Raw genomic sequence first — 23,680 nt, forward strand, 5'->3', positions numbered from 1 at the left:
CTCTCCTATTTCTTGCCTAATTTATCCATCACAATCCCCAACATGTTTCTTGGTGGCACTTGGTACCTTGTTCTATATTTATAAAGGGATCCTTTAATTTTTGTTGTTGTTGTTCAGTCTCTCAGTCATATCTGACTCTTTGTGACCTCGTGGACTTCAGCACGCCAGGCTTCTTTGTCCACCATCTTCCAGGGCTTGCTCAAACTCATGTCCATTGAGTTGGTAATGCCATTCAACTATCTTTTACTCTGTCATCCCCTTCTCCTGCTGCCTTCAATCTTTCCCAGCAACAGGGCTTTTCTAATGAGTCAGCTCTTCCCATCAGGTGACCAAAGTACTAGAACTTCAACTTCAGCACCAGTCCTTCCAATGAATATGCAGGACTGATTTTCTTTAGATTGACTAGTTTGATATCTTTACAGTCCAAGGGACTCTCAAGAGTCCTCTCCAACACCACAGCTCAACAGCATCAATTCTTCAGTGCTCAGCTTTCTTTATGGTCCAACTCTCACATCCATAAATGACTACTGGAAAAACTATAGCTTTAACTAGATGGATCTTTGTTGTCAAAGTAACGTTTCTGCTTTTTAATATGCAGTCTAGGTTTGTCATAGCTTTTCTTCCAAGGAGCAAGGGTCTTTGAATTTCATGGCTGCAGTCACCATCTACAGTGATCTTGGAGCCTCAAAAATAGTCTGTCACTCTTTCCATTGTTTGTCCATCTATTTGCCATGAAGTGATGGGACCAGATGCCACAGTCTTAGTTTTTTGAATGTTGAGTTTAAGCCAGCTTTTTCAGTGTCTTTTTTCATCTTCACCAAGGCTCTTTAGTTCTTCACTTTCTTCCAAAAGAGTGGTGTCAACTGCATGTCTGAGGTTGTTGATATTTCTCCCAGCAGTCTTCATTCCAGCTTGTGATTCATCCAGCTCTGCATTTCTCATGATGTACTCTGCATATAAGTTAAACAAGCAGGGTGAAACTATACAACCTTGACATATTCCTTTCCCAATTTCAAACCAGTTTGTTTTTCCATGTCCAGTTCTAATTCTTGCTTCTTGACCTGCATACAGATTTCTCAGGAGGCAGGTAAGGTGATCTGTTATTCCCATCTCTTTAAAAATTTTCCACAATTTTTTGATCCACACTGTTAAAGGTTTTAGCATAATCAATGAAGCAGAAGATGTTTTTCTGGAACTCTTGACTTTTCAATGATCCAATAGATGTTGACAATTTGATCCCTGGTTCCTTTGCCTTTTCTAAATCCAACTTGAACATCTGGAAGTTCTCGGTTTATGTACTGTTGAAACCTAGCTTGGAGAATTTTGAGCATTACTTTGCTAGCGTGTGAAATGAGTGCAATTGTGTAGTAGTATGAACATTCGTTGGCATTGCCCTTCTTTGGGATTGGATTGAAAACTTACCTTTTCCAGTCCTATGGCCACTTTTGAGTTTTCCAAATTTGCTGGCATATTGAGTACAGCAGTTTAACAGCACTTTAATTTTTACCAGCTTTCAACAAAAAGTGCCTACTCTGATTGATAGTTCCTGGGAGGACAAACATCCAGAAAAGGAAAGAAGGATGGGCTACAGACAAAGAATTTTAACCCATTAACTGAGCCTAAAGAAATTCTTGGAAAAGAGAATAAGTAAAGAATCAGATAAATAAATTCAGACTTATTTTATTAGCTGTTTATAGTCTTATATACTGACTTCCTCCTCAGCTGAGATCTTCAAGGGCAGAATCATGCCATCTCTCTTTTAGTATCTATAGCACCTACCAGTGTACCTAACAAATAATGCTCAATATTTTCTTGGTAGGGAAAAGAATGAGTCCTGTAGGAGGCTGTACCTTCCTGTTTTCCTCAGGCTTCTCCTTTTAGATCTTTCTTGCTCTTTTAAGTGTGCAGCAAACAACCCAGAGGAGAGCCATTTGGATATACTTTTGTTTTAAAATAATTATTTTCTTACCCTTTTTTAAAAATAATAATTCTTCTATTTATTTTTTTCACTTATCCAATATTTATGAGCGCCTGATATGTGTTAAGACATTGCTCCATGTGATAGCAATACAGCAATGAACAAAACAGCATGCCTTATCATATGCCAGACACTTTGTTAAATGCCTTGAACTTTATTTACATTATCTCAATTACTGATTAAAACCCCTGTGGGGAGGATATTTTCTTCAATCTGAAAATGAAATTTCCGAGATTCAAAGCTTAATTAAATTTCCTAGGATCTCACAGCTCAGAAGGAGAAAACAGGAGTCAGTGCAACTTTAGCTGACTCTAATATTTATGCTCTTAATTGCTAGGCCTGATGGTTCAGAAGGTAAAGAATCTGCCTGCAATGCAGGAACCCCAGGTTCTGTCCTTGGGTCAGGAAGATCCGCTGGAGAAGTGAATGGCTATCCACTCCATATTCATGCCTGGATAATTCCATGAACTGAGGAGCCTGGTTGGCTATTGTGCATAGTCCGTGGGGTAGAAAAGAGTCAGACATGACTGAGCAACTAACACTAATTCTAGACCATGAATAAAGAAATGGGAATTACATAGATCAGAACTTGAATTGTAAGAATTAGTCCAATAAATGTTAATAGTGTTTCATGAAAAATTTTTAAGAACCAAGTTTTATGAACCTGAATGAATAGCAACTTGTTCTTCCCCATATTAAATCTACCACAGATTTTCTAACCAGGAATAATTTAATTTAACTCCTGTAAACAACTTTTTGAGAAGCATCCAGAATGTGCATTGTTCACACTCATTTTCATTTGTCCACCATCTATGCAGACTTTGACAGCAAATTTATCTATTCCAGGATACTATGGACAGTTTTACTTTACAAATGAAGCAAAGCTGTTCAGATTTTTATCCAGATTAATTAATAGTATTTTCATTCCTTAGAAACTGCACTGAAAGTCAGCTATGTACTTTCACTAGGTTACAAAAATAAGATAGATAAGATCTATATTCCCTTAGACCTTACATATGGGAGTCGGGGAAATGAAAAATGAATTTAAAAGATAATTCTGATGATGCTTAGTGCTATGAAAAAATGTGAAGAATCTGTGATTAGGGTGGGTATAGGATAGGAAGGAGGAAGGCCTCACTGAAGAGATTTTTTTTTGAGCTGAGCCCTATATGGTGAGCTGAGTCAGCCATATAAAGTTATGGGAGAGAAAAAGAAAATGCAAAAGTCAAAAGCACAAACACCATCTGATGAATAACTGAGAAAAAGGCTTTTGGCCTACATGAGAGTGAACTGAGGAAGGGGCAAGAGATTAATAGAGTGATAGATGAGACCAGATCACATGGGGCCTATGTGAATGACTTTGTAATACATTATCTAAACAAAGACATATTTAATAATAGACAGAGATATTCTGGATAATTATACCAGGACAAAAGGTATTAATCTGGAATTTCCTAGATATACCAGCTGTTTAGATGATTTTAAGCAGGAAAGTGAGATAATGTGGTTTGCATTTCATAAGTCACCACACTGACTGCTTCTGATTAATCTTTGCAGTAATCCTGATAAAAAGTGAAAGTGGCTTCCATGAGATTAATAGTAATAGAGCTGCAAAGAATGTCAGTAATTTCAGATATGTTTTATAGATAATGTAGGCAAGATGTGGATTGGATGTGTTAGGGGTGAGAGAAAAAGAAGAATAAAAGTAAGTGCTAGGTTTTTAACTGCAACCTCTGGATGAATTAAGATACCATTTCCTGATTTTGGAAAGATGACAGAGGAACTGGTTTTAGTAAATGTTTGCAAATAAGTAGAACCAGCAGTCTTATTCTGACTGTATTAAGTTTGAGATTCTGGTTAGAAATACAAGTAGATATATCAAAATACCACCTGCGATATACTCTCTTTTCTTACCTGTTTATTAGAGCATTTTTGCATTGTAACATATATCCTCAATAAAAAAATTTAAAATGGAATTCAAATAGTCCATTAAAGTGATTTTTTTTACTCAGCAGTAATTTTTTTTTTCACTATCTGGTGTTTTAAATTGCTAATGTTACTTATTTCCTTTCTAGGAAAGTATAGATCTGGGTGAAATCATGTTTTCCCTTTGTTATTTGCCAACTGCTGGACGTATGACATTGACCGTCATCAAGTGCAGAAACCTGAAGGCTATGGATGTCACTGGCTCATCAGGTATGTTCACAATTGGCTAATGGGGACATTACCAAAATAACATGCCATATAGCTGAAATTATGAATGGCTACTGAATTATTAAGTTCATTTGTCTGTTGTGGGGCACTATATGCTAAGTCACTTCAGTTGTGTCCGACTCTTTGTGAACCCATGGACTGTAGCCCGCCAGGCTCCTCTGTCCATGGGATTCTCCAGGCAAGAATACTGGAGTAGGTGGCCATTTTCTTCTCCAGGGGATCTTCCCAAGATTAAACCAGCATCTCTATGTCTCTTGCATTGACAGGTGTGTTCTTTACCACTAGCACCACCTGGGAAGCCTGGGGCACTATAAAAGTAGGAAAAAAAATTACCAACTAAAGTGTTCTAAACACCTCTTTAGTTTACATTATCACTATGGCATTTTTGAAAGGTATTATCAAGTAGATTGTCTTTGAACTTGGGTTTATATTTTAATTTCTTTCTCTACTGATTTAGTTCTTTCACAAAAAATGTGTAACTTACCATATACTTTGGGGCTTCCCTTGTGGGTCAGCTGGTAAAGAATCCACCTGCAATGTGGGAGATCTGGGTTCGATCCCTGGATTGGGAAGATCCTATGGAGAAGGGAAAGGCTACCCACTCCAGTATTCTGGCCTGAAGAATTCCATGGACAGAGGAGCCTGGAGGGCTATAGTCCGTGGGGTCACAAAGAGTCGAGCACAACTGAAGTGACTGAGCATGCATGAATGCAGGAACAGAGAGATATAATAAAGTAAATGAACACACCTTAAAGTTTCTTAAAAACATTAGTGGAGAAAATTACCCTTGTTCTAGATTTGATAAAGAGGTAAAACCCCATCATTCTCTTTAATCCCTTCATTTAAATCACCGCAGTTCTGGAGAGTTATTTGTAAGTTAATAGGGAACTTTGGCACAGCTCTGTGGAAGAAAAAATGATAAGGACAGAGTACGGAGGTCAATAGCATTTGTTGAATTAAATAAATAAGAAATAGTAATGCAGATATAGTAAAAGATGACATGGGGAGTGCAATCTATAACCTTTTAGTTCTTCAGAACAAAATAAACTAAATTTGCAACACAAAAAATATTAAGAGCTCTAATGTAGAAAGGATTCCAGGAAAAATTAACTGAATAAAAAATGATGTACAAGCATAAATATGGATATCATGCTCCTTTTGATATAAGAATGTGTAATCTTAAAATATATATCATGTTGCTAATATTTGCATAAAGAAATAATTGAGTGATATATAAAAACTGAGGGGTGGAGAAGTATGGGAACAGATGGGAAGGAGACTTCTCATTGCATGTCTTTCTCTGTCTCATCTTTTAAAATTTGTTATGAATTTTTATTCATTTTTTAAAATTTGCAATGCATAGTTGAAATGTAAAGATAGAAAGAAAGGAAATTAATTCTACATTCATTTTGGTGAAAAAGTCTTAGGTAAACAAATGTGGAAGAACTTAAGATAAACAACGTATTCTGCAAATTATTGTTTATTTTGCTCTTTCTACCATGTATTGAAAGAGAACCAAATTTCCAGACAAGCAAATAGCAAAGTTGTAATTAAATTCAAGAATATTTTTTATTTCTATGAAGCTTCTCATCAGGGGAGTGCATGCTTTGAGAACATCACCTCATTAAGTCACACATCAGCCTTGTGAATCAAGTAAGGAACCAGTAAATTATCTTTATCACTAATAGAGAAATGTCATCAGAGACATGATGGGGGTAGTAAATGATAAACCAGGCCTCATTCTCACTGTTAATAAGAGGCTTAGGCCTGGGGCTCATACCACAAAAGTGAGTTTCTTCCTTAGAACATAGTTCCTATGATTAAAAATTGAAAAATATATAGGAATGTTTCTATTTTGCAAATAAGTTCATTTATATCATTTTTAGATTTGCATATAAGCAATACCATGCAGTATTTCTCTTTATCTGACTGATTTAACTTAGTATGACTTCTCTAGGTCCATCCATGTTACTGCAAATGGCATTATTTCATTCTCTTTTAATAGGTGAATAATATTCCATCATGTGTGTGTGTATACATCTTCTTTATCCATTCCACTATCAATGGACATTTAAGGTGCTTCCATGTCTTGGTTATTGTAAAAAAGTGAACACTGGGATACATGTATCCATTCAGACCATGTTTTTCTCTGGGTATATGCCCAGGAATGGGATTGCAGTGTCATATGGTATCTGTATTTTTAGTTTTTGAAGTGAAGTGTTAGTTGCTCAGTTGTGTCTGACTCTTTGTGACCCCATGGGCTATAGCCTGCCAGGGTCCTCTGTCCATAGGATTTTCCAGATGAGAATACTGCAATTCTTAAGGGAAAAAGGGAATGGGTAGACACTCCCTTCTCCAGGGGATCCTCCCAACCCAGGGACCAAACCTGTGTCTCCAGCATAGTGGGCAGATTCTTTACTGTCTGAACCACTAGGGAAGACCCAGTTTTTGAAGAAACCTTTATAGTGGCTGTATCAATTTACATTTCCACCAACAGATTAGGAAGATTCCCTTCTTTCCACACCCTCTCCAGCATATATTTTTTGTTGACTTTTTTGATAATAACCATTCTGACTAGTGTGAGGTGATATCTTATTATAGTTTTGATTTGTATTTCTCTAAGTAATTAGCAATGTTGAGCATCTTTTCATATGCCTTCTGGCCATCTATATGTCTTCTTTGGAGAAATGTCTATTTGGATCTTCAGCCCACGTTTTGATTTGATTGTATTTTATAATTTTTATTTATTTCTTTATTATTTATATTTTTGCTGTGTTGGGTCTTTGTTGCTGCATGTGCTTGTCTCTAGTTGAGGTGAACGGGAGCTACTCTGTAGAGGCCATTTGGGTTTCTCAATGTTGTGGCTTCTATTGTTGTGGAGCACGGGCTCTAGGGCTCATGGGCTTCAGTAGTTGCTGCATGTGGGCTCAGTAGTTGTGGCTCCTGGGCTCTGGAGTGTTTAGGCTTAAGAGTAGTTGTGGGTTGTGGGCTTAGTTGCTCCATGGAAGTGGGGTCTTCCCAGGTCAGGGACTGACCCTATATCTCCTGCATTGACAGGTGTATTCTTTACCACTGAGCAACCAGGGAAGCCTTGGGTTGTTTGCTTTGATGATGTTAAAATGCATGATCTCTTTGCAAATATTGAAAACAAACACCTTGTCAGTCACATTGTTTGCAAATATTTTCTCCCTTTCTGTGGATTGTCTTTTAGTTTTGTTTATTGTTTCCTTTGCTATGCAAAAGCTTTTGAGTTTAATTAAGTCCCATTTGTTTATTTTTGCTTTCATTTCCATTACCGTGAGAGACAGATCAAAAAAAAAGATGTTGCTGCGATTTATGTCAGAAAGTCTTCTGCCTATGTCTTGCTCTAAGAGGTTTTTTTTTAAAAAAAATTAATTTATTTATTTTAATTGGAGGCTAATTACTTTACAATATTGTAGTGGTTTTTGCCATACATTGACATGAATCATCCATGGGTGCTCTTAAGAGTTTTATAGTGTCTGGTCTCACATTTAGGCCTTTAATCTATTTTGAGCTTATTTTTGTGTATGCTGCTAAAGAATGTTCTAATTTCATTTTTTAACATATAGCTGTCTAGTTTTCCCAGCACCATTTATTGAAGAGCCTATCTTACCTCCATTATTTCATTGTTTAATTTTTCCACTTTTGTCATAGATTAATTGACCATAGGTGCATGGGTTTATTTCTGGGTTTTCCATCCTGTTCCATTGATCAATATTTCTATTTAGACAAACTCACAGAGTTAGAGAACAAACTTATGGTTACCAGGGGGAATGGGTGGGGGGAAGGAATAGCCAGGGAATAGGGGATTGATATGTACACAATGCTATTGATATATACAACCTGGGCTTCCCTCATAGATAAGTCAGTAAAGAATCTGCCTGCAATTCAGGGGATCCAGCGTTCAATTCCTGGGTCAGGAAGATCCTCTGAAGAAGGAAATGGCAACCCATTCCAGTATTCTTGCCCGGAGAATCCCATGGACAGAGGAGCCTGGCAGCTACAGTCCATGGGATCACAAGAGTCAGACACGCCTTAGCAATTAAACCACCACCACACCCTGCTATATTTAAAATGGATAAACAACAAGCACCTACTCTATAGGGAAGATAACTCTACTCAATACTGTAACAGCCTAAATGGGAAAAGAATTAGAAAAAGAATGAAGTGAAGTGAAGTGAAGTGAAGTCACTCAGTCGTGTCCAACTCTTTGCGACCCGATGTACTGTAGCCCACCAGCCTCCTTGGTCCATGGGATTTTCCAGGCATGAATACTGGAATGGGTTGCCATTTCTTTCTCCAGGGGATCTTCCCTACTCAGGGATCGAACCCAGGTCTCCTACATTGTAGGCAGATGCTTTACCGTCTGAGCTACCAGGGAAGCCCAGAAAAAGAATAGATGCATGAATATGCATAAAAATATATGCATAACTGAATCACTTTGCTGTAAACCTAAAACTAACACAACATTGTTAATCAACTCTGTATGTGTGTTTGTTAGTCGCTCAGCTGAGTTTGACAACTGTATGCCAATATAAAATAAAAAGTTTAAAAAAATACAAGCAGTCATTGAATATTTCCCTTTTACCTTGTTTTCCTCTATATACCTTATTTCCAGCCACAAAATGTGTTTTGGCCCCTTGGTACAAATGCTTATGAAATATACAGATACATTTTTCTAGAATTTAAAAAACATTCATTTCATTCATTTGCTGAAATAAATTAATGTCACATTTTTGGCTTATTCTAAGGAAATAAGATCTATTATTACATTGATAGAGTGAAAAAAAATTGTGGTGCTATAATTGGAGGGTAATTGTAATGAAAAAAAAAAAGAACAAATGAAGATAGAATAGACAGTTTTACCACCTAGCAAACTCACCCCAATGCCTATACCCTCTTCCAAAACCATGCTTCCTTTTAATAAAAAGGTACAAAAAGCAAACTTTTGATAAATGTTATATCAGTTCAGTTCAGTTCAGTTCAGTCGCTCAGTCCTGTCTGACTCTGTGACCCCATGGACTGTTGCAGGCTTCCCTGTCCATCACAAACTCCCAAAACTTGCTCAGACTCACGTATATCGAGTCAGTGATGCCATCCAACCATCTCATCCTCTGTTGCCCCCTTCTCCTGCTTTCAATCTTTCCCAGCATCAGGGTCTTTTCTAATGAGTCAGTTCTTCCCATTAGGTGGCCAAAGAATTGGAGCTTAAGCTTCAGTCCTTTCAATGACTATTGAGGACTGATTTCTTTTAGGATGGACTGGTTGGATCTCTTTGCAGTCCAAGGGACTCTCAAGAGTCTTCTTCAACACCACAGTTCAAAAGCATCAATTCTTCAGTGGTCAGCTTTCATTATGGTCCAACTCTCACATCCATACATGACTACTGGAAAAAACATAGTTTTAACTAGACAGACTTTGTCAGCAAAGTAATGTTTCTGCTTTTTAATATCCTGTCTAGGTTGGTCATAGCTTCTCTTCCAAGGAGTAAGTGTCTTTTAATTTCATGGCTGCAGTCACCATCTGCAGTGATTTTGGAGCCTAAGAAAATAAAGTCTGTCACCATTTCCATTGTTTCCCCATCTATTTGTTATGAAGTGATGGGACCAGATGCCATGATCTTAGGGTTTGTTTTTTTTTTTTTTTAATGTTTTGGAGAAATAACTCCAGAAAGAATGAAGAGACAGAGCCAAAATGAAAACAATGCCCAGTTGTGGATGTGACCAGTGATGGAAGTAAAGTCTGATGCTGTAAAGAACAAGATTGTATAGGAAACTAAAATGTTAGGTCCATGAATCAAGGTAAATTGGAAATGGTAAAGCAGGAGATGGCAAGAGTGAACATCACGATTTTAGGAATCAGTAAACTAAAATGGACTGGAATGGGTGAAATTAATTCAGGTGACCATTATATCTACTACTGTGGGCCACTATATCTACTACTTCTAAGAATCCCTTAGAAGAAATGGAGTAGCTCTCATAGTCAACAAAAGTCCAAAGTACAGTACTTGGGTGCAATCTCAAAAGGACAGAATGATCTCTGTTCATTTCCAAGGCAAATGATTCAGTATCAGAGTAATCCAAGACTGTGCCCCAACCACTAATGCCAGATAAGCTGAAGTTGAATGGTTCTATGAAGACTTACAAGACCTTCTAGAACTAACATCCAAAAAAGATGTCATTTTTGTCATAGGGGACTGGAATGCAAAAGTAGGAAGTCAAGAGAAACCTCTAGTAATAGGTAAGTTAAGTCTAACAGAGTTTTGCCAAGATAAGGCAATGCTCATAGCAAACACCCTCTTCCAACAACACAAGAAATGACTCTACACATGGACATTGGCAGATGGTCAGTATTGAAAGGAGATTGATTATTTTCTTTGCAGCTGAAGATGGAGAAGCTCTACACAGGCAGCAAAAACAAGACTGGGAGCTGACTGTGGCTCAGATCACGAACTCCTTATTGCAAATATTGTATGATTTTCTATAATACTATGACAGTTTTTCTACTTAAGGTTAGAGATCGATCAGCTAGGGCAAAACTTGTTACCAATTATTTGTCCTCTTTGGCCCATAAAAATATAGCCTAAATGAAAATTTCTCTTTCCTATTGACATCATATAGACAATACATTTGACGAAACTTCCTTGAGAATATATGTAAACCAAATTTTACCTTTTTTCATTTTATATGGCTGAGCATTTAATAAATGATTTGTAGTAATCATTCCTTCAATCCAAACTCCTTATCAAGCATGATGACTGAAACAGAACCTCTAAATTTAGTGCCTTTTCCAACAATTCAAGACAGTCCTAACAAGTATAGTTTTGCTAATTTCAATTCATTGTGATTATATATACTTATGCAGATACAATTGCTATTTCATAAATTTTAGTCTTCTAAATCACTTTGAAGAAAATAAATACAATTGTTCCTATTTGGATTATATTCCTTAGATATCTTTTACACTAAAACATGTCCTCAAATAACTAAAAGACACATTATAATTTAGACTGGCTTCTGGTAAAATAGTGGATTTTCTCTGTTGTATTAAACACAGTGATCAGCTAATTCTTTTCTAGTTCATTCAATAAGAAGTCTTATTCTGTTGCCCCCAGTTATGCCATTTAATTATAAAACTGGTAATACAATAGGACATCAGTCATTCAGTTCAGTTGCTCAGTCATGTCCAACTCTTTGGGTCCCATGGACTGCAGCACGCCAGGCTTCCCTGTCTGTCACCAACAATGGAGCTTGTTCAAACTCATGTATATTAAGTTAATGAGGCCATCCAACCATCTCATCGTCTGCCATCCCCTTCTCCTCCTGCCTTCAACCTTTCCCAGAATCAAAATCTTTCTAATGAGTCAGTTCTTCCTATCAGGTGACTAAAGTATTGCAGCTTCAGCCTCAGCATCAGTCCTTCCAATGAATATTCAGGACTGATTTATTTCAGGATAGACAGGATGGATCTTCTTGCAGTCCAAGGGACTCTCAAGAGTCTTCTCCAGCACCACAGTTCAAAAACATCAATTCTTTGGTACTCAGCTTTCTTTATAGTTCAACTCTCACATCCATATGTGACTACTGGAAAAACCATAGCTTTGACTAGACAGACCTTTGTCAACAAAGCAATGTCTCTGCTTTTTAATATGCTGTCTAGGTTGTTCATAGCTTTTCTTCCAAGGAGCAAGTCACCTTGGCTGCAGTCACCATCTGCAGTGATTTTGGAGCCCCCCAAAATAAAGTCTGATACTGTTTCCATTGTTTCCCCATCTATTTGCTGTGAAGTGATGGGACCAGATGCCATGATCTTTGTTTCTTCAATGTTGAGTTTTAAGTCAGCTTTTTCACTCTCCTCTTTCACTTTCATCAAGAGGCTCTTTAGTTCCTCTTCACACTCTGCCATAAGGGTGGTGTCATCTGCGTATCTGAGGTTTTTGATATTTCTTCCAGCAATCTTGATTCCAGATTGTGCTTCATCCAGCCCAGCATTTCACATGATGTACTCTGCATGTAAGTTAAATAAGCAGGGTCACAATATACAGCTTTGATGTGCTCCTTTCCCAATTTGGAACCAGTCTTTTGTTCCATGTCCAATTCTAACTGTTGCTTCTTGACCTGCATACAGATTTCTGAGGTGGCAGATAAATTGTTCTGGTATTCCCATCTCTTAGAATTTTCCACTGTTTGTTAAAATGCATACAGTCAAAGGCTTTGGCATAGTCAATAAAGCAGAAGTAGATGTTTTTCTGGAACTTCCTTGATTTTTCGATGATCCAATTGATGTTGGCATTTGATTTCCAGTTCCTCTGCCTTTTCTAAGTCCAGCTTAAACATCTGGAAGTTCTCAGTTCATGTACTGCTGAAGTGTGGCTTGTAGAATTTTGAGCATCACTTTTCTAGCACGTGGGATGACTGCAATTGTGCTGTAGTTTAAACAATCTTTTATGTTGCCTTTCTTTGGGATTCAATGAAAACTGACCTTTTCCAGTCCTGTGGCCACTGCTGAGTTTTCCAAATTTGCTGGCATACTGAGTGCAACACTTTAACAGCATCATCTTTTAGGATTTGAAATATCTCAACTGTAGTTCCATCACCTCCACTAGCTTTGTTCATTGTGATGCTTCCTAAGGCCTACTTGACTTCTCAATCCAGGATATCTGGCTCTAGGTCAGTGATCATACCATCGTGGTTACCCTGGTCACTAAGATCTTTTCTGTATAGTTCTTCTGTGTATTTCTGCCACCTCTTAATATCTTCTGCTTCTGTTAGGTCCTTATCTTTTCTGTCCTTTAGTGTGCCCATTTTTGCATGAAATGTTCCCTTGGTGTCTCTAATTTTCTTTAAGAGATAGCTAGTCTTTTCCATTCTATTGTTTTCCTCTATTTCTTTGCATTGATCACTGAGGAAGGCTTTCTTATCTCTCCTTGCTATTCTTTGGAACTCTGTATTCAAATGGGTATATTTTCCCTTTTTTCCTTTGCCTTTAGGATCTCTTCTTCTCTTAGCAATTTGTAAGGTCTCCTCAGGCAACCATTTTGCCTTTATTTTTCTTGAGGATGCTCTTGATCATCACCTTCTATACAATGTCATGAACCTCTGTCCACAGTTTTCCAGGCACTCTGTGTATAAGATTTAACCCCTTGAATCTGTTTGTCACATCCACTGCATAATTAAGAGATTTGATTTAGGTCATACCTGAATGGTCTAGTGGTTTTCCCTACTTTCTTCAGTTTTAGCCTAAATTTTGTAATAAGGAGTTCATGATCTGAGCCACAGTCAGCTCCTGGTCTTGTTTTTGCTGACTGTATAGAGCTTTTCCATCTTCAGCTGCAAAGAAAATAATCAGTCTCATTTTGATATTGACCATCTGGTGATGTCCATGTGTAGAGTTGTCTCTTGTGTTCTTGGAAGTGAATGTTTGCTATGTGCAGTGTGTTATCTTGGCAAAACTCTGTTAGCCTTTGCCCTGCTTCGTTTTGTACTCCAAGACTAAACTTTCCTGTTACTCCAGGTATCTCTTGACTTCCTATTTTTGCATTCCTGTCCCTTATGATGAAAAATACATTTTTTTTGGATGTTAGTTCTAAAAGGTCTTGTAGATAATCATAGAACTGTTCAGCTTCTTTAGCATAAGTGGTTGGAGCATAGACTTGGGTTACTCTGATATTGAATGGTTTGCCTTATAAATGAATAGAGATCATTCTTTCATTTTTGAGATTGCACCCAAGTACTGCATTTTGGACTATTTTGTTGACTATGAGGGCTATTCCACTTTTTTCTAAGCGATTCTTGCCCGCAGTAGTAGATATAATGATCATCTGAATTAAATTCACCCATTCTGGTTCATTTTAGTTCACTGATTCATAAAGTGTCAATGGTCATTCTTGCCATCTTCTGTTTGACCACTTCTGATTTACCTTGATTCATAGACCTAACATTCCAGTTTCCTATGCAATATTGTTCATAGGAAGTCATCAGACATTGCTTCCATCACCAGTCACATCCACACCTGGGCATTGTTTTCACTTTGGCTCTGTCTCTCCATCTTTCTGGAGTTATTTCTCCACTATTCCAGTAGTATATTGGGCTCCTACCTAGCTGAGGAGTTCATCTTTCAATGTCTTATCGTTTTACCTTTTCATACTGTTCACGGGGTTTTCAAGGCAAGAATACTGAAGTGGTTTGCCATTCCCTTCTCCAGTGGACCACGTTTTTGTCAGATCTCTACACCATGACCCACCCATCTTGGGTGGCCCTACACGGCATGGCTCAAAGTTTCATTGAGTTAGACAAGGCTGTGTTCTATGTGATCAGTTTGGTTAGTTTTCTGTGATTGTGGTTTTCATTCTATCTGCTTTCCAATGGATAAGGATAAGAGGCTTGGGAAGCTTCCTGATGGGAGAGACTGACTGTGGGGGAATCTGGTTCTTGTTCTGATAGGTGGTGCCATGATCAATATATCTTTAATCCAATTTTCTGTTGGTGATCGGGGCTGTGGTCCTTTCCTGTTTTTTGGCCTGAGGTCAAACTATGGTAGTGGTAATGGCGATAATGGAGACTTCTTTCAAAAGGACTTATGCCTGCACTATTGTATTCAGTGTCCCTGACTCTGCAGCAGGCCACTGTTGACCGATGCTTTCTCCAGAGACTCTTGGACACACACATGCATGTCTGGCTCAGTCTCTTATGTGGACGCTACTCCTTTCTCTTGGATCCTGGTGGGCACAAGGTATTGTTTATGCGCTCCAAGAGTCTCTTTCCCCAGTCCTGTGGAAGTTCTGTAATCAAATCCCACTGGCCTCCAATGTCAAAGTCCCTGGGAGTTCTCAGTCCCTTTGCTGGATCTCCAGGTTGGGAAATCTGTTGTAGGTCCTAGAACTTTCTTAACAGTGCAAGAATTTCTTTGGTATAATTGAAACTACAGGACATAATATATCATTATAGGACATAATATACCACTATAGGGCATAATATGCCACTTTTCTTATTTAATAAAATTAACCACAGTTTTTATTTGTGCTTTGTACTATTATTTGCATTTTATTAAAACTACCTTTCTATTGCTAGATCCTTATGTCAAAGTGTCTCTGATGTGTGAGGGTCGAAGATTAAAAAAGAAGAAGACAACTACGAAGAAAAACACTCTAAACCCTGTATACAATGAGGCAATTATTTTCGACATCCCTCCGGAGAATGTGGACCAGGTCAGCCTCTCCATTGCAGTCATGGATTATGATAGGTATGTTCATTTCTTTACTCACAGAGTAATTGCTACATTTAGTCATATGTGGACCAAATTCAGCTTTTCAGTTTATTTTCTGCTACAAGAATTTTAATTTAAATTGGAAAAGGGAAAAAATATTTATTCAAAATTTACTTTATTCTGTGCTATAACATTTCATTTTTCTTTTCCAAAGTACATCATTCTGAAGTTGAAGGACAGGTTACCTGAGTATTGTGACATAATGGGTGTGGAAGCTGTATGGGATACATTATAAGAAACACTTTTGTGAAGTTTTTAAAAATAGTAACAGCAGAAATTACAATCAATGGATTTTGCTTTTCCAAGTGGGCTGGAATATGAATATCATGATGCTTACCTGAGCTCTATCATTAATTAGCTGTGTAAAGGGCAAGTTTTCTCTTAAAGATTCACTTTTCCATTTTTGAAACATTAGTATAATGTGGAATTGTGAACAGTGAGTATTAAGAATTGAAGGTGAATATTGTCTATATTGTTATTGCCTTGAAGGTTTCACACTAATCTTAAATCATTGCTTTATGGATAGTTCTTCTAGCTCACACATTTTGATTACTTCTCCATTTATAAAATAAACAGGTAACTCCTGAGTAAAGCACTGAATCTTCTTCCTGTTGGAGCACCTACTCCTTCCTTATCTGAAATGTTGCCCTGCTCAGTTTATCTCATTTCATTCATGGTTTACAGCTCCGCTCGAGTCACCATTTCTGCGTCTTTCTTGGCTAATCAATCTCTTCTTCCTCTGAACTTGTGTTCCACTGAAGTTCCTTGCTATATAATTCTTCTTATTGTTTTCTCTTCATATTTATGAGGCTTTCAAAAATGAATCTTGTATATTTAAACTACAAAATTATCAGCACATAGATAGTGTCTTATTTTGTTCTAAAGATAACACAAGTGATACAGAATGCATACATATTCAGAGTGTCTATTTTGTATTATTATGTGAATGGTAGTAGACAGGACCCTATAACAGAGAAACATCAAAAATGGTATACTCTGGATGACAGCTAGAAAAATGAAGTACTGAAAGATAAGATGATTTATACTATCTATTTGAAGTTAGTTTATATCACAGATTATAGAAAAGCTGACAATGTTTAAAGAGAGAGAGAGAGAAAAATCTTGAATTTATAGTTGAAATGGCAAACTCTAAAAATATTACAGTGTTTCAATCAGAACCCCTTGTTCCACTTTATCAAAAAATTACTCCCATTGATTTCTCACAGCAAAGACTGCAGGTAGATACAACTGAGCATTTGTCACCCAAATGACTTTAGGGAAGTGGACCCTGACAATCTGTAAAATGAATTTTGAAAGTTATTTATAAATATATACTTTTGTGGGGACTTCATTTTAAAGGGAAAGATACTAAACATCAGTCCAGTTCAGTTCACTCACTCAGTCGTATCTGACTCTTTGTGACCCCATGGACGGCAGCACACAGGCTTCCCTGTCCATCACCAGTGACCAGAGTTTGCTCAAACTATGTTTTTCCTTATCTACCTTTTAGTCTGCTAATGACATTAATTCAATAGGTTGTAAACTCTTTGAAGGCAGTGACTTGTTTATTGTTTTATCCTCAGTGCCTAGGAAAAACCTGTGGCTCCTTTAAGAATCTAATAAATATTTGTTGCATACTGAGAAAGTGAATAATTGAATTAATGAATGCATCCTCAAGAATCCTCAATATCCTTAATTGTACAAAGGTGGGCACTATTTAATCATCTCCCAGTCCCTTCTGAAATTCAGTCGGTTCAGCTCAGTCATTCAGTAGTATCTTATTCTTTGAGACCCCATGGACTACAGCATGCCAGGCTTCCCTGTCCATCACCAACTCCCGGAGCTTGCTCAAACTCATGTCCATTGAGTTGGTGATGCCATCCAACCATCTCATCCTCTATTGTCTCCTTCTCCTCCTGCCTTTGAGCCTTCTAAGCATCAGCATCTTTTCTAATGAGTCAGTTCTTCGCATCAGGTGGCCAAAATATTGGAGTTTCAGCTTCAGCATCAGTCCTTCCAATGAATAGTCAGGACTGATTTCCTTTAGAATGGGCTGTTTGGATCTCCTTGCTGTCCAAGGAACTCTCAACAACACAGTTCAAAAGCATCAATTCTTCAGCGCTCAGCTTTCATTATGGTCCAACTTGTGCATTCATTCATAACTACTGGAAAAACCATTGCTTTGACTAGACAGACCTTTGTCGGCAAAGTAATGTCTCTGCTTTTTAATATGCTGTCTAGGTTGTTACATAGCTTTTCTTCCAAGGAGCAAGTGTCTTTTAATTCCATGGCTGCAGTCACCAGATGCAGTGATTTTGGACCCCCCCCCCCCCCAAATAAAGTCTGTCACTGTTTCCATTATTTTCCTATCTATTTGCCATGAAGTGATAGGACCAGATACCATGATCTTAGTTTTTTGAATGTTGAGTTTTAAGCCAGCTTTTTCACTCTCCTTTTTCACTTTCATCAAGAGGCTCTTTAGTTCCTCTTTGCTTTCTGCCATAATACATCAGTTAATTACTACATCATTAATTAACTGTACAATTACTACATCAGTGACAGTGAGAAGTGCCCTAAAATCATCTCAAAAATCTCCTTAGAGTTTTCTGCCAAAATAATGCTAGAAAAAATGCCTTTAACTTGCATTCTGTTCTTGAGAAGCAGCTTACCCCATATGTGTTTGGGTCAACTCTTTTGATTCAAGGCTTCTATCTCTTACTAAGTGTACAGGCAGGCAGGTCCCTTCTGAATTTTTAACTTCTTTGTCTGCAAAAATGAACTGATAATAATGATATTCATGGTCATTATGTAAAGATTAAGTGAGTCAGTACATTTAAATTACTTAGAAAAGTGTCTCACACATAATAAGCTCTCAAAAACATTAACTGTCATATTATTTTGATTTATTGCTATGAAAACAAGGCATGAATAGAAAACAAGAATGTTCACTATGCTCTGATGCTATTCAGTAAGTTAAATGCCATGGTTCAAAATGTAGCCCTTCCCTGTTTAATTATTATACCAGTGGTAACATTCACTGACATATCATTTAGAATCAGTTAATTATGGTCATTTATACAAGCTCACTTATGGAACTCTTTATGAGTAATTTATGTATCATTATAAAACATTAAGCCCTTTGGGAAAAGGAGATTAGAGTTACATCACTTAAAGTTAATAGGTCTGCTTCCAAGAAAGAAATGCATCATATAGGTAAGGACCAAGTGGCATTTCTCATTCACACTCCTATTATTGTGAAATGTGCTTAATTTACAGAGCCCTAAAATAGTTTGGGTGTAGTCCTTTTAAAAATTCATTTTTGAATGCTGATCCTGCTCAGTGACTTCAGTTGTGTTCTACTTTTTGCGACTGTATTGATTGTAGCCTGCCAGGCTCCTCTCTCCAAGGGATTCTCGAGGCAAGAACACTGAAATGGGTTGCCATGCCCAATTTCAGGGGATCTTCCTGACCTAGGAATTGAACCTGCATCTTTCATATCTCCTGCATTGGCAGTTGGGTTCTTTACCACTAGAACCATCTGGGAAGCCCAATCTTGTTTAGTAAGTTTTAACTTGCTTAAGACTCTTCATTTGGCCTGAAGTAGTTTAATATGTAAAATTATCTAGAACTTATCACAAAATCTACTGTTTTAATTGTGCTTAAAATTCTGTTAAGGTGTGTGAAACTTATCTTTGAATATTGGAATGAAAGTAAAATATTCTCCAAATCATAGGGTAGGACACAATGAGGTCATAGGAGTTTGTAGAACAGGACTGGACGCCAAGGGTCTTGGGCGAGACCACTGGAATGAAATGTTGACCTATCACCGAAAACCAATAACACATTGGCACCCCTTGTTGGAGGTAAGCTTTGGACCTCTCTCACATCTACTCTTTTCTTTATCTCTTGTTTAAATATTATTTATCTGCTAACATTTCACTAACATTTTACATATTCACCTTTTTAAAAAAATAGCTATTTGCTCTTGTTTTTGTCCCATAGACTCAGTTATCCAGTATGCAAAATTCTGTATGTCTTGTTGGTTTTTTAAAATAACTAAATTTTCTTGAGCTTGGTATTCCTTTAGAGTAAGTCTGTAAAAACTGCAAATCTATTGTTTTCTCTACATAATCTGAAAACTTGTGTCATTAAGTGGTGGATGACAATCAAGTAAATTCATTATTACCTGGAAACTGAATTTTGTTGCTCCTCTTTTGTGAAAACAGCCACCTCATGTAAACTTCCCAAGAATCCCTAAATAAAGATGTCACTTAATATGTAAGGGAGGAGGTATATAGTTACTGGCTCTGTCCAGGAAGTAAAAAGTCTCACAGATTGTTTTTAAAAATATTGAGGCATCAGTTTGCCTAAGTTGAAAACCTGGCTCTGCTGTGTGACCACATATTGGAGAACCTTGGGCAAGACATAAACTTAAGTTTCTGTTATTACTACTTAATAGCAGTAAACATAGAGTAAAACTAGACAAACTGCTGACTATTAAGTACTTAACACAGAGTATAGCACAATGTTGTTCTAAATAGAACTAATATTAATAGTTATATTAACTAGAAGCAATATCAATACCAGTTTCTATCAGAACTTTTAGCCATGAAAGCAGATACACTGAATGTTGCCAGGTGAAGTGACTTTCTTTTCCAAAGACTGGAATATCTTGAAGAACCTCAAAATAAATTATTTATATGATCTAATTAGTTGTGAGTTGATAAGAGGTGAAATTTATGCAAAAATTTATGATAACCACACAGTAATAGTAAGTGAAGTATACATTGCTATTTCTCCCATGGATAAAATTCTACTTCTTATTCTGTCACTAAGCGTACATTGAATAGGAGAGACAGAGCAGTATAATTAACTAAATGTCATTGAGCCCTCGTTCTGTTCTCAGCTTGATCACAAAAATGTGACCTTGGCTGTGTTACTCAAGACATTATGGGAAAAATTCCATGAACACTATATAAACAGCACATACTCAGACATAGGAGGTGAAATGTCATCTTAGATAAATTATCTGCTTTATTACATTAATGTTCCAAATCTTTAACTCACTTCATCATTTATTGTAAATCATAAAAGACAGACATGCTATGCAAGTGCACATTCACACAGCACTTTCCCCTAAATAATAACTGAATAAGTCCTGAGAAGATTGTTTCATTTCAACAACGTGTATTATCTGAAGTACATGCTACTGCTTAACTATTCTTTTCCTGATTCTCATCTTTGTTTTTACTTAGTTTGAAAAGTGATTATTAGGTCTAAGAATCTAGACATAAGAACAGAGTTTGCTAGGCAGAGTACTACACTGAAGGCAGACATGAATTCTAACCCTTGTCCCTCTAACTGTCTAATCCTGGGCAGACCAGGTGCTTTATCTGCAGCTAAATTTCTCTATATTTAGAAAATAGAGATGCACACCTCTGGGACTTCCCTGATTGTCCAGTGACTAAGACTCTGCATTCCCAATGCAGGGGCCTCAGGTTTGACCCCTGGTCAGGGAACTAGGCTCTACATGTGGCAACTAAGCATCCTCATTCCACAACCAAAGATCCTGAAGACCCAGCACAGCCAAAAAATTAATAAATATTTAAAAAAGAGAAATACGCGCTCTTACACAGTTTATAGGAATGATGTAGGGATAAGTGAGATAGTGTGATCAACAACTTTTAACTAATGAAAGGACAGATGTTTTATGACCCAAAGCATACTATAATTTCTTGGCTCACACAGTAAAGCATCTGTCTACAATGCTGGAGACCTGGGTTCAATCCCTGGGTCGGAAAGATCCACTGGAGAAGGAAATGGCAATCCACTCCAGTACTATTGCCTGGAAAATCCTATGGACAGAGGAGCCTGGTAGGCTACAGTACATGGGGTCGCAAAGAGTCGGACACGACTGAGCGACTTCACTTTCACTTTCAGTAAGTTGGGCATGCAGCAGTCCATGGGGTTGTGAAGAGTCGAACATGACTGACTGTTGTTTAGGGCAACTGAACAACAATAAGCAGTTATACATTTATATGATGAGGAAAAACTATGAAATAGGCATGAATTTGTGTGTGAAAACATAGGAGAACTTTTCAGTCATTGTAGGGTATATAGGAAGGATAAACATCAGAAGAAGATCCTAGATACAATTTTCTAGTTGCTAACTAGCAGAGGACAGGAGGGCTGAAAAGATTATGCAGAGGTAGTTTCTCCAGCATATAGCTCACTTTTTCTGACTTCTGCACCTGCATTCACTGGTCAAACAGAACATAGGGACTACAGACCTAAGAACTGGCTGGATTTTGAATTGTGGGAAAGTGCTGTGTGTGGAATTATGTGTTTTGTTGCCACAGCAGGGATTAAAATGAGAAGGGAACAATTACTCAAGAGCTGAATAAATTGGTAAGAAAGAGACTAAAACTTCACTTGGAAAATCTGTCTACTTCTACTTGGATATAAAAGTTTATCCTATTGTAATTAAATGTTTAAAATATACATAATATTTAGGGACTAGAAGAAATTATTCTTTATCCCTGTGGCTCCTATTTTCCAAACTCAGTCCTTCTCTTTAATTGCTTCTATAAAAATCACCTCCTGTCTTACAGCAAATGGAATGCAGGCTCTTGTGTCTTGAACCTTCTTGCTTTTACCCAACCTTAGAATGAAAGTGTTAGTTGCTCAGTTGTTTCCCACGATTCTTTATGGCCCCATGGACTGTAGCCCACCAGGCTCCACTGTCCATGGAATTCACCAGGCAAGAATACTGGAGTGGGTAGCCATTCCCTTTGCCAGGGATCTTCCCAACCCAGGGATCAAACCTGGATCTCCTACATTGTAGGCAGATTCTTTGCCATCTGAGCCTAATAGTCTAAAACTAATAGTCTGTGATAGAATGTGAAATGAATCTGCAGTTTCCCTGCATGTCATCTATGTACCATGCTCTGCCTACATTTTTGTGAGATGTTTGTGTCCCCTCACGCCACCTGAGAAGGTGAGTTATGAAGGTCATGGGGAGTTATGTATATCTTCTCTTCAGAGACTAGCATATCATGGGTGTGAATATTCACTATTAAAAGGTAACAACAATTACCCACTTTATTATTTTTTTTGTACATTATAAAATTATTATCTTTCAGTTACCTGGCCGGGCGACCAGTTTTGATAGTCAAGGATCCTGTCCATCTCCCAAGCCAACTTCCACACCATAATGCTTCCAAAATAATGTCATTATAATGAGGACCCAGGACTATGTACTCACCAAATCAGAAAAAAAAAAAGTGGAAGATTTTATTTCCTCATTTGAAATACATCCTGATAACAAACAAAATATTGTGTAAATTTTATTTGCTTTTATTGTCTGTTTACTGACTTTGAACATCTTAATATATTTTACTTGAATACAAATGGTCTTTACTTACATAAGGCATTTTATTATTTGTGTCATATGCCAATTAGCAGAAAAACTGTTTTTAATAAATTGTAAATTCTCTGAATAAGCAAATAATACATTTTTGAAAATAATCCATACTTATCTAAAATTAAATATAGTTAATGCTGCTATTGTGTAAAGTAGCACATGTCATATATGTATGGTTTTGACTTTGTTAAAATTATGTTCATTTCCAGTTGTGTATATGGTTCTATATAAACCTTAATGGAAAATGTGAGCTTTAGTCACTGCATTAAATAATCAAATTAATATAATTTATTAATTTACTTATTATTTATTCTTTCATTCTCAACAAAATCTTTTCTTGGTGAAGTTTGGTTTTTGCTAAACTCTAAACTTTTTCTGTCAAGCTTATTCTTTAAGATATAGAGAAAACACTATAATTTGAAGATCCTCTCTGGGTATACATTTAAGAATATTTAGTAGCTGGCAAATGGAGATTGAGCCATTTGGGCTACTATTTCATACTGTCTTAAAGTTACTAGTTCAAATATCTGTAGCACTGTTTGATATTTAAAAAATTCTATTATTCGTATTCTCAAATGTAGCATTAGTATTCCTAAATGAATAGAATCAGAACTCATGAGGTTCTCAAGTACTACAACATGTTTATTTTGTGACATAAAGTTATCACATGGATCCTGTATTCCTGATAGACATACTGACACCAAAGTTACAATAAATCTCTGTGCTTATTGCCATTTGGATTGTACACAGTGATAGTGACTTTTAAACTCAAACAGAAG

At 37.0% G+C, this 23,680-nt stretch overlaps 1 protein-coding gene across 1 annotated transcript in view; it reads left to right on the forward strand.

The window, feature by feature from the left end:
- Positions 1 to 22,692, forward strand: part of SYT10 (synaptotagmin 10) — a 115,848-nt gene extending 93,156 nt beyond the window's left edge. The window contains exons 4-7 of the mRNA NM_001192912.1: positions 4,054 to 4,174; positions 15,283 to 15,454; positions 19,212 to 19,341; positions 22,621 to 22,692. Of these exons, the coding sequence (NP_001179841.1) occupies positions 4,054 to 4,174; positions 15,283 to 15,454; positions 19,212 to 19,341; positions 22,621 to 22,692 (495 nt within the window). The remainder of the gene's footprint in view (positions 1 to 4,053; positions 4,175 to 15,282; positions 15,455 to 19,211; positions 19,342 to 22,620) is intronic.
- Positions 22,693 to 23,680: the final 988 nt, after the last annotated feature.

Source organism: Bos taurus, chromosome 5, assembly GCF_002263795.3.
Source record: "Bos taurus isolate L1 Dominette 01449 registration number 42190680 breed Hereford chromosome 5, ARS-UCD2.0, whole genome shotgun sequence".
In the NCBI taxonomy this organism is placed as follows: domain Eukaryota; kingdom Metazoa; phylum Chordata; class Mammalia; order Artiodactyla; family Bovidae; genus Bos; species Bos taurus.